Raw genomic sequence first — 12,097 nt, 5'->3', positions numbered from 1 at the left:
ATGCTTACAAAATTCATAGCAACTTCTGTCACTTGCACCTAAAAAGAAAACAACAAAATTGAATACTTTCGGCAAATCCATCTTATTCTTTTTTTATATTAAACTAAAAAAAAATGTATTACTCCAATCTCAAATATAAACAAAAATTGACGTAAGAGATCTAAATTTGAAATAAATACATCAATTTCTTGAAGCTTCGTTCCCTAGCAGGAGCTCGTTTACCATTCGAGTTCAAGTGTTTAGTTTAAAAGTTTCATTATTATTATTATTATACAACTATGGAATAGAGATTTATGAGTTCATTTATTTCTGTGAAAAATGATTAATATAAGGAAAATAGATAGGATGGGACTATAAACCACACTACCCTACAAGTTTGCTGAATTGTACATTCTTATGTGTCAATGTTTATGCACCATAAGAATGTTCCATCATATAATAGTAGTTTTTTTTTTCCTTTTGTATTGTCCCAATTGGTATCTCCATACAAATAACAGCACATGCAGAGGACCCATTAGATACTAAAAATGCCATTTCAGTCATTTTCATACATGCTTTTTAATTTTATTTTTGCATTACATATATATTGTACACTGCATAATCTTGTATCAAGTTTGGTCAATTATTTGTTCCAGAACTTGTTATAATTCCATTTTAAATATAAAAGATAAATAATACGATGATTGAGGATAAAGGAACGGTCTACGTCTTCGTTGGTGAAACTTTAAATGAAGATACTAAAATTTCAATATTCAATATCAATATATCCATGATACAGAGAAAAACTAGTGCTGGTTTAATGTTTAGATGAGATAGAAGAACAGTAGCTGAACACCGATCTAGTCATGTCGAACAATGCACTAAATTTTCTTATCTTGTTTCTAAGTATCTCTTTGTTTCCATTCATTTCTTCTCTTAACCAAGAAGGTCTCTCTTTACTTTCATGGCTTTCGACTTTCAATTCTTCGAACTCGGACACTAGTACTACTTTCTCATCATGGGATCCAGCTCACAGAAATCCTTGCAGATGGGATTATATAAAGTGTTCTGCAGAAGAGTTTGTTGAAGAGATCGTAATAACGTCTATCGATCTTCGTAGCGAGTTTCCTACACAGTTTCTTTCTTTTAACCATCTTAGAACTCTTGTTATCTCGAATGGAAATCTCACAGGTGAGATTCCGAGTTCTGTTGGAAACTTGTCGTCGTCACTGGTTACTCTTGATCTTAGTTTCAATAGTTTAACAGGAAAAATACCGGATGAAATAGGAAAGTTATATGAACTGAGATGGTTATCGTTGAATTCGAATTCGTTACACGGTGGAATTCCAACCACGATTGGTAACTGTTCGAAGCTTCAGCACTTGGAACTGTTTGACAACCAGCTTTCTGGTATGATTCCTGGAGAAATAGGACAGTTGAAGGCTCTTGAGTCGCTGCGAGCCGGTGGAAACCAAGGTATTTTCGGAGAAATTCCAATGCAGATATCAGATTGTAAGGCTTTAGTTTTTCTCGGACTTGCGGTTACTGGAATTTCCGGTGAGATTCCGGCAAGTATAGGAGAACTACAAAATCTGAAGACACTTTCAGTCTACACAGCACATCTCACAGGTCAAATTCCAGCAGAGATTCAAAACTGTTCAGCTTTGGAAGATTTGTTTCTGTATGAAAATCAGCTTTCTGGAAAAATTCCTTACGAATTCGGTTCCATGCAAAGCCTTAAGAGGGTACTGCTGTGGAAGAACAATTTAACTGGAACGATTCCGGAAAGCCTCGGAAACTGTACAAATCTGAAGGTGATTGATTTCTCTTTGAATTCTCTGATTGGTAAGTTACCTTTGACTCTAAGTAATCTTCTCTCATTGGAGGAATTTCTTTTGTCTGATAATAACATTTACGGCGAAATACCTTCATATGTTGGCAATTTTTCCAAGCTGAAGCAACTTGAGCTCGATAATAACCGATTCTCTGGCGAGATTCCGTCTGTTATGGGGAACTTGAAGGAACTCACTCTTTTCTATGCATGGCAAAATCAGCTTAATGGAAATATACCAACAGAATTATCTAACTGTCAGAAACTCGAAGCAGTTGATCTTTCGCACAATTTCCTCACCGGTCCAATTCCGAATTCTCTCTTTCATCTGCAGAATTTAACTCAGCTGTTGCTGATATCAAACAGTCTTTCAGGTCAAATTCCGCCCGATATTGGAAAATGCACAAGCTTGATCAGGTTAAGACTTGGATCAAACAATTTCACCGGTCAAATTCCGCGAGAAATTGGCCTTTTGAAAAGTTTAACCTTTCTGGAGCTGTCAGATAATCAACTCAGTGAAGATATTCCTTATGAGATAGGTAACTGTGCTCATTTAGAAATGCTTGACTTGCATAAAAATGAGCTTCAAGGAACCATTCCTTCATCATTAAAATTCTTAGTCGATCTTAACGTCTTGGATCTTTCTTCAAACCGAATCACCGGAAGCATTCCCAAGAGCTTAGGCAAGCTTACGTCGTTAAATAAGTTGATTCTAAGCGGAAACCTTATCGCCGGTTCGATCCCTCAGTCGCTAGGACTTTGTAAGGATTTGCAGTTGCTTGACTTAAGTAACAATAAGATCATAGGTTCTATTCCCAGCGAGATTGGTTACTTGCAAGGATTGGATATACTATTGAACTTGAGTTGGAATTCTCTTACAGGTTCAATCCCAAAGACTTTTTCGAATCTCTCAAAACTTTCAATCTTGGACCTATCTTACAACAAGATCACAGGTACTCTTTTAGTACTTGGTAACCTTGATAATCTTGTGTCTCTAAATGTTTCATACAATAGATTCTCTGGTACTCTTCCCAACACGAAGTTCTTCGAAGATTTACCTTCTGCTGCATTCGCCGGCAACCCTGATCTTTGCATTAACAGCAAGTGTCGTGCGAGCGGAAGTCTCGAAGGAAACAAATCGATAAGAAATATTATCATCTACACTTTCCTTGGTGTTATTTTAACTTCTGCTATTGTCACTTGTGGAGTTATTTTAGCACTAAGGATTCAAGGGGACAGTTTTTATGGGAGAAATAATTTCGATGAAGTTGAAATGGAATGGTCTTTCACTCCATTCCAGAAGCTTAACTTCAATATCAACGATGTGGTTTCCAAGTTGTCAGATTCAAATATCGTCGGAAAAGGTTGCTCGGGTGTTGTTTACCGCGTAGAGACTCCGACAAAACAGATTATTGCGGTGAAGAAGCTATGGCCAATAAAGAATGAAGAGCCACCAGAGCGAGATTTTTTTACCGCAGAAGTTCAGACGCTTGGATCGATAAGGCATAAGAACATAGTAAGACTTTTAGGATGCTGCAACAATGGAAGAACTAGATTGCTGTTGTTTGATTACATATGTAATGGAAGTTTGTTTGGATTGCTCCATGAAAAGAGATTGTTCTTGGATTGGGATGCAAGGTATAAGATCATACTTGGAACAGCTTATGGTTTGGAATATCTTCATCATGATTGTATCCCTCCAATCGTCCATCGCGACGTTAAGGCTAACAACATCTTGGTCGGTCCACAGTTTGAAGCTTTTCTTGCTGATTTCGGCCTTGCAAAATTGGTCATTTCCTCAGATTGCTCAAGAGCCTCACATGTCGTTGCAGGTTCTTACGGATACATAGCTCCTGGTGAGTTTAAAACTTTTAAGATTCGAAAAAGACCATTTCATACGAGCTTATCAGTCTTGCATCATTTTTTTGTCAAAAAGAATTTAAAAAATCAGTAGCTTAAGAATCAAGTATTATGCAGTTATTTTTAAAAAAACGCATAGGTTTACGAGGCAATATGATGAGTTCACATTGGACATCGGTCTAATGAGAACTAAGAACATGCATTGTCAGTATAAATTAGTTTTACATTGTCGTCTAATAAGAATAAACCATGTTGCGGTTATTTTATGTCCATTTTGGCTAATGACAGTATCATGTGTGAAACTGCAGAATATGGATACAGTTCAAGGATCACGGAAAAGAGCGACGTGTACAGTTACGGTGTCGTGCTTCTCGAGATGTTAACCGGAATGGAACCAACCGATAACAGAATTCCAGAGAATGCTCACATTGTAACATGGGTTATCGGCGAAATCAGAGAGAAGAAAAGCGAATTCACATCTATTCTTGATCAGCAATTACTATTGCAATGTGGAACAAGAACACAAGAGATGCTTCAAGTGTTAGGTGTGGCCCTTCTCTGTGTGAATCCATCACCAGAAGAAAGACCAACAATGAAAGATGTAACAGCAATGCTCAAAGAGATTAGCCATGAAAATGATGATATAGATAAACCCAATCTTCTGCATAATAAAGGCATGGTTACAAATCCAAAAGCAGCGGTTCATTGTTCTAGTTTCTCAAGATCATGTGAACTTTTGATAGAATCATCATCTTCTTCTTCATAGTCAACAAATTGATTATTAATTTCTTAAGTCACAAATTATTTATTTGTATAGATTATAGTATTTATATTTTATGCAAATTCCATATTACAATTGTGTTATTTTTTTAGATAAAATCTTTCTCCTATCACATGAATAAAAGCAATACATTTTTTTCAATATGGAGTGCACTAAAATTCAGGAAGAAAATGATGCATTAGTCTCAATCATACCAATCTATGATCCTGCTTTTGCCGACATGAGTGGTCAGAAGAAGTAAACTAATCAAATGTTCACAAAGGGCTTATCATTAATTGTGAATAATATATGTATTTATTTTTTGAAAAATATTAGTTATTATTTTGTCGTATTCTTTTAGTATGAATCGGATATCCTCTGCGCGCAACTGCAGAGACTAACCCTTAAGCCGGAGAGTCTTATTTTGTTGTATTCTCTTCCTTAGTAAGTAGGTTTTGGAATACCTTTAATATTCAATATTCCCTTGTTGAAAGAAGTTGTGGTTATGAGAAGTGGTACTTGTAAGAGGTGTAGGTTCAATTAACCTTGGGAATGAATGACTTGTTAGAGAAGGGACCTCATAAAGGGACATAGGTTTTCAAGGGACGGGGAGAGATGGGCAAGAGAAAAAGCAAGAATGAGTTGATGTTGTCTTCATTCGTGGCATTATAAGGTTATAGGGCACAAAAAATATGAAGAGAAAAGAAGCAAAAATATGGGCCACAATCTTTTAGAATTATTAATGTAAAGATAAAGATAGGTCGTGCTCCATGTTATTGAAAAGATGTCTTGCTTTTATTCATGTGATAGGAGACCATCCTTGGTCCACACATAGTTTGATACATCTTATAATTCATTATATCTCCCCTAGTTAGAAAAACAAGCAACATCAATGTTAAGTAATCATTATCTTCCCATACAAGAAACATGAAAATCAAGAATTATTCTATTTGGAAGGTGTTGTGTGATATGAGGTGGACCAAGATCGACAATAACATGGGTTGATGAAGTGCGAAAGAGGATGGAGGTTTGTGCTATATGATAGGAGGTGGTGTACATGCAAACACTTCAACGTTTAAGTCAATTAATAAACGAGATGGATGAAAAGTTTTACATGGAAGAATGTCTACATTTTCCTGGTGCATGTGCCCTTATATAAGCGGGTTTTAGAAGAATCGGCCAAAAACTACTCGAGTCCGTTGAGAGATCCTCGACGTGATTCACAGATCGGCATTTGATGCTACTAATGCAGGGATTGATAGAACAGATACACTAGGGTGTGTTGGCGGTGCATTTTTTGTACACACATCTATGTAATAGAGTTCATTAAGAATCGGGCCTAGGTCCGGCCCAGAACAAAAGGTAAGAAGATTATTGCTCAATCTGCCCCCTATATGCTCCTAAATAAATAAATAAAAACACATATTAGGGAGTTGGATTTAGCAACTATCAAAAGGTAATGTATGTATCTAGTTCTTTTGTCCCAAAAATATTATGTACTCAGTTCAGTTAACTTCATGTGTAACATCATTATCATCATACATACACCATAGGTTATAATTTTATGACTTTAGATTTAACAAAACAGTGGGAAGGAAAGGACAGTAGTGGCCCTTTCACGTTTTCAGTGTCATATTCCCCCTTTTAGTGATTTTCTTTTCCGTTTTTTTCGGTTCTAACCAATAAGAAAATTAGTCAGCATTTACGTTAAATCTATTCTCAAACTTCAAATGTCACTGTCTTCATTCAGCTGCTTCACCAGAGTTAGGCCAAGCATGGAAAGAAGTTTGCATTTTCAAAAGAATTTTAGAATAATTTCTTAATATAACGACTTACAACATACAAGAAACAGAGAACAGGAAAACCAGAACCTCTTCGGACTAAATGCTTTCACATTACATATATTCCTAAATCATCAACCTATACAACTTAAATGACATGACATATTCAGTAAATATAAGAATTACATATTACACCATTTCCTTTCAAATGACACTTTCGGAATTCAACGTAACCGAGATCACTGAACCGAAAGAAAAGAATAAACAGGTGTATGTATTACATAAATATAGAACCAAAAGGAAAACTTGAACTCACTGATTGATATCTCGAACAAGGTAGCTACAATGTACAGATCAAAACTTCTTTCATGGGTGCCACTTTATGCTGCATCCAACACTTCATACAAATAGGAGAAAACATGACCATGACAGTTACCATAATTTGAAATTTTCTCAAACAATCAAAAGGGGAAATTGTATGTACAAAGTACCTAGGTTTTTGCGCTGATGGTACTGGCTGGCCACTCAGAACACGATCTATCGCCAAGCTCAAGTCTCTTTATAATTCAATGAACATATTAAATCAAAAGGTTAAACTACTTTGAAGAGATTAAAAATGTTCATATAAATGTAAAATGTTAATTCAGTTTTAAGAAACTAACCTTCCAGTTACTGGTATGTTATTATTACTTGGTCTTGAATCATCAAACTGACCATGATAAACCAGCTCAAACGGCCTTCGACCATCCTGTTACTAATTGATTAATTTATAGAAAATACAACATACCTCGACATTTAGAGGACAACAGTAACTGGCTGTAATTACCTTTTTGAAAACGTAAAATTCTGGTGTGCAAACTGCTCCGAAATCTCGTGCAACTTCCTGTGACTGCAATAAAGAACATTCCATCAAAGAGTTTTACAATTACGGACATAGATAACATCAGAGTTTTAAAGGGAATCATACCTCATCGTATAGGTATGGGAAAGGATAACCAAACAATTTAGCATCTTCTGCCATAAATTCTGGTCCATCCTGTGGCGCAGAATCCCCAGTTGAACAAATCATTCAATAGTTTCAACGTAGCTATATTCAGGGATACGATTCATTTCATATATAGTTACTATTACCTGGGGGTGTGTAGCTACAGAATTTGAAGATATAGCAACGACAGCGAGTCCTTTCTGAAGAAAAAGCGGATGAAAAAAAAAATTTATAATGATTTTAACTTTACAATATGGACCTGCTACCAAAAAAAGAACAAAATTTCTACCAGGGTAATTTGTTTGGCTACCTTCATATAGAATTTAGTAAGCTTTACAATATCTTTTTTCAGGTACTTAACAAATGGACAGTGGTTGCAAATAAACATAACCTGCATGACCACATAAAGCAGGAGATAAAACAAACACTATCAATTCACCATCGAGAACGATATAGTTTCCACTAAATAAGAAAACAAGAGAGAGGTCTTAATTAGAATTTCCAAACACTCATGTTTTAAGCAATATATAGTAGTTCATAGGGAATAAGCACAAGAACAGTCGATAAAACTTACCCACGTACAACAAAATAGTCCATGAAGTAAGGACATTTTGCACATTATAGCTGGACCTAAATAGCTTATATGAATGAAGACTTGGTGACACCGACGTTGATGGTTACATTCAAATTCAATCACTTTTCATTAATGAATATGATTATAGTATAATGGACATGCGTTGACGGTGTAAAATAGTTTTACGGTCAAATAAAAACTCATCATTATGCCAAATCATACAATTAATTTCAAAATATTTTTGTTATTTGTCGGCATACATGATCAGTGCACTTTCCATTTTCTCATAAGATTACACTAAACATACTAGCATTTATAAATGGTCACATTTCATATGAACTCATATTTACTATATATTCAGTATGCCTAACATAGAACAATGAAAGATGATAAAAAATCAGAAAGAATGAAGAATCCTTACCAATAGAGCTGGATGAGCCTCAAAATCTTCCAATGTCCAAACCTTCCCAGTAAGAGGCTCTGGAAGCTATATCATTTTCAATCCATCCAAAGAAAAAGAGTAATTAATCTCATATTTGAAAGAACAAATAAATTAATAAAAAGGGATAATCCAAGGCTAAAACCTGAAATTGAGGGGCTCTGAAACCCAAGGTGACACCTTTAGACTCAGTCCTGGCAGCTCTAACGACGAAGCTTGTGGGGTGTGAGTATTTTCTTCTGGTATTGAGTTTGAAGGGCAGAGGATGTTTGGAAATAGAGCATGATTGAGAGAGTGAGAATCCAGAAGCATTAGAACCTAACTGAACAAACGGTGACGAAAAGGAAGTGATTCTCAGTGCCATAATGGGTTTTACTCACTCCAATATTCACCTCAGCCTCAATTTTCCAGCATCATCTTCTTCGCCGGTCACCCCACCCATATATCCCACGCCCAAAAAAAAAAAAAATCAAAGTTAAATACATTTTTGTCTCATAAATAGACCATAATTAGACTTTAGTCCTTAAAAATTTCATCAAATAATAGTTTTTTTTATGTTTTTGGAGTCCTCGTAAATATATCGCAACATTCAAGTTTAGTTATAAAAAAAATAAAATTTAAAGAATGATCTTCTTAAAATTTTTCATCCACAATTTTAGTTCCTACTATCTATTTGATCTAGCGGAAGCTGACGTGACACACTATGTTGCTTGCCACGTTATTTAAAATCAATATTGTATTGGACTGCAAAAAAATGTGTTATATTGCGGGGGTTAGAAACCTCCTTAATCACTTAAAAATTTAACAATTCTTAACACCATATTGTCTTTGTTAATTTCAATTATAGATTATGAATATTGTTAATAGATTATGAATACCGGTATTGATATTTTTATGCACATAGTATGTTCCAACATCATGAACTACATCACTTGCTTCACCTTTTTTTTCACGAATGTCTACATCACTTTCACGATCAACCCATTATAATTTAATTTCAACCTCTTTATGACTTTTATCTCAATTCCACTAATTATCTTCTTCAAATTTTGATGATGAGGTTGTAAAAATGATGTAGAAACATGAGTGTTGGAAGAAAATCTAAAACCCTTTAAGAATGATGGGGATACAACTCAACTATCAAATTTTAATGAGAAAAAATAGGGATAATAGCTATTTTGCCCCCTGCCATATGGGCGAAGTTTGAAAAACGCCCCTGTAAAAAAAAAAAATTGGATTCGCCCCCTAACATATGAAGATTCCTCTGTTTTGCCCCCTTCAAGAAATTTAATATTCAAAATTATTGACGTGACAACCATTTTTTTATTTTTTTTAATTATTTATAATGACGTGGCATGCTTAGTTGAAATTTTTTATTATTTTCAATAATTTTTAATGACGTGGCAGGCTTAGTTGGAGTTTTTATTTATTTTTTATTTATTTTAATTCCATGTGGCATGTTTTATTATTATTTAATTATTTGTTTGTTAAAATGTCAAATATTAAAGCCAAAATTTTGTCTCCCATGGGTATTAAACCCATGACCTAGTAATTACAAGGGGCACCACCAACCACTAGGCTACTTTACTTTTTGTTGTTCTATTCTTACTTTAAGTAGTTATATTATAATAAACTAGTTATATTTATCTACTTTTATCAAATATTATCAGTTACTTTTGTTGTTCTATTTTACTTTTGTCAAATATTAACGTTAATATATTTATCTACTTAAATATTTATTTTAATTAAATTATAAAATATATCAGTTAAAATATAATAGTTATATTATAGTTATTAGTTAACATTGTTATTAATTAATACTATTACAATTAATATTTATTTTACTGTTAAAATTAATTAAATTCTAAAATATAAATTAATTTAGTTTTAATTTAAATTAGTTTAATTTAGTTTTAATTACATAAACTAATTTAATTTAGTCATGTTTTATAGGCTATGTTTTATAAACTAATTTAAAAAATACTGAACCAAATTAATTTAGTCATATTTTATAAGCTATGTTTTAAAATATACTGTTAATCATGTTTCATAGGCTATGTTTTAAAAAAATAATGTACCTTTTAAACTAATGTAATAAACTAGTTTAAACTAATTTATTAATGTTATTTTTAATTAATAATTTAAATAATTAAAGTTATTTAAATATTAACATTTTTAAATATCAATGATATTTAATAATTTTTAAATATTTATCAGTAAATATGCAATTCATGTAATATATTAATGTTAATATATTAGTTAATAAAACATTATTAGTTAATAATAATAATAAAACATATTATAAAAAATCATAACCTAAATAAATATATTAACATTAATATACTGGTTAATAAAACATTACCATTGATTAACAATAATATTAAAACGTATATTAAAATATAAGAACCTAAATAAATATTTAATAAACATATTTTCAGAAATTACTATAATATAAATACTTAAAGTAAGAATTGAACAACAAAAGTAAAGTAAGCTAGTGGTTGGTGGTGCCCCCCTGTAATTACTAGGTCATGGGTTCAATACCCATGGATGACAAAATTTTGGCTTTAATATTTGACATTTTAACAAATAAATAATTAAATAATAATAAAACATGCCACATGGAATTAAAATAAATAAAAAATAAATAAAAACTCCAACTAAGCCTGCCACGTCATTAAAAATTATTAAAAATAATAAAAAATTCCAACTAAGCATGCCACGTCATTATAATTAATTTAAAAAAATGGTTGCCACCTCAATAATTTTGAATATTAAATTTCTTGAAGGGGTAAAACAGGGGAATCTTCATATGTTATGGGGCGAATCCAAATTTTTTTTTTACAGGGGGCGTTTTTCAAACCTCGTCCATATGGCAGGGGGCAAAATAGCTATTATCCCGAAAAAATAAGTCTGATGTTGAAATATTCATTGAGCTCGAACCATCTACAAGTGACTCCATATTTATGGATAGGGTGGGAGAGAAAAATAAGGGAAATAAGTGTGATGAGGATGTGATAAGGTAAAAGAGAGGATGAATGAATTTAATGAAGGTTTTGATGTATGGTTTAATGAAGGGTTCAATTTTAAGATGCAGGTGATCCTAGCAAGACATAGAATGATAATGGTGATTCTGCAAGTGAACTACCCAACCATAGCTTTATCACACAAGAGATGGATAAGGAACATATCATAGAAGAAAAGTATATGATTGATGAACTTGATTGTAGGAAGATGAATTGAGTTTCTTCTGTAGTTTCTTATTCTTCTTCTTTGAAATTTCACAAAACTCCTTCAACAAATTCATAGTTTCCAAATCATTCATCCAGCTCCGATCATCATTTTCAACTTCATAAACTTCTTTTGCTTGCATCATGTCTTCATCTTATATAAATAAATAGCATGTATCATCATCGTGTAAACAAAGGCAAACATGTTTAAATATAATATAAATAACAACCATCTACGTATGTTATACCTTCCAAATGAGAATCTTTAGAAAAGCCTCCCTCTCTTATGCATGTTCTTGCAATGGTAAAAACCATACGAGCATGCCACCCACATAGTCTTTCAGATCGTCTTTTTACAGATGAAGAAGACATTAAAATGAGTTTGGTTCGCCTTGATTTGGAATAAGGCATTGAAACGAGTTTGGTTCGCCTTGGTGAGATGTTAGTCTGAGATGAAACAAAGATGTAGAAGAGCGAATGAGTTGTTTGTAGTCTGCTTACAAGTTTAAGACTTCTACAAATATAACACTACATTATCTCTCTCATACCCATTTTAAAATGTCTGAAAATAAGAAAGGTAAAAGGCAAGTTTCGTCATCATCTACTCATCTTCCATCATTTCCACAGTGAAAACTGAAAGTGAGCAAAGAGACTCCAA

At 33.1% G+C, this 12,097-nt stretch overlaps 2 protein-coding genes across 2 annotated transcripts; one reads left to right on the top strand and one right to left on the bottom strand.

Moving 5' to 3' along the window:
* Positions 1–603: 603 nt before the first annotated feature.
* Positions 604–4,711, top strand: LOC131622564 (LRR receptor-like serine/threonine-protein kinase RGI2). Its single transcript, XM_058893601.1, has 2 exons — positions 604–3,666; positions 3,979–4,711. The coding sequence occupies exons 1-2, from the start codon at positions 846–848 to the stop codon at positions 4,434–4,436; spliced, it is 3,279 nt and encodes a 1,092-aa protein (XP_058749584.1). The 5' UTR covers positions 604–845; the 3' UTR covers positions 4,437–4,711.
* Positions 4,712–6,222: 1,511 nt separating this feature from the next.
* On the bottom strand, positions 6,223–8,675 carry LOC131622565 (uncharacterized). Its single transcript, XM_058893602.1, has 9 exons — positions 8,355–8,675; positions 8,192–8,257; positions 7,507–7,587; positions 7,343–7,396; positions 7,179–7,247; positions 7,038–7,100; positions 6,874–6,959; positions 6,703–6,768; positions 6,223–6,608 (listed from the first exon to the last, which is right to left on the bottom strand). Exons 1-9 carry the CDS (start codon positions 8,571–8,573, stop codon positions 6,578–6,580), a joined length of 735 nt encoding a protein of 244 aa, XP_058749585.1. The 5' UTR covers positions 8,574–8,675; the 3' UTR covers positions 6,223–6,577.
* Between the last annotated feature and the right edge of the window lie 3,422 nt (positions 8,676–12,097).

The sequence above is a fragment of the Vicia villosa genome, unplaced genomic scaffold (assembly GCF_029867415.1).
Source record: "Vicia villosa cultivar HV-30 ecotype Madison, WI unplaced genomic scaffold, Vvil1.0 ctg.000032F_1_1_3, whole genome shotgun sequence".
Classification (NCBI taxonomy): domain Eukaryota; kingdom Viridiplantae; phylum Streptophyta; class Magnoliopsida; order Fabales; family Fabaceae; genus Vicia; species Vicia villosa.
The sequence above is the reverse complement of the archived record's forward strand: the minus strand, read 5'-3'. Positions and strand labels throughout refer to the sequence as shown.

Excerpts from the sequence above, each read along its gene's own strand:
- LOC131622564 (XM_058893601.1), top strand. The coding sequence starts at position 846 with ATGTCGAACAATGCACTAAATTTTCTTATCTTGTTTCTAAGTATCTCT. Across the intron at positions 3,667-3,978 it reads TTACGGATACATAGCTCCTG|AATATGGATACAGTTCAAGG; the intron begins GTGAGTTTAAAA and ends GTGAAACTGCAG.
- LOC131622565 (XM_058893602.1), bottom strand. The coding sequence starts at position 8,573 with ATGGCACTGAGAATCACTTCCTTTTCGTCACCGTTTGTTCAGTTAGGT. Across the intron at positions 7,588-8,191 it reads AGGCTCATCCAGCTCTATTG|GTTATGTTTATTTGCAACCA; the intron begins GTAAGGATTCTT and ends GTGGTCATGCAG. Across the intron at positions 6,769-6,873 it reads AACATACCAGTAACTGGAAG|AGACTTGAGCTTGGCGATAG; the intron begins GTTAGTTTCTTA and ends TGAATTATAAAG.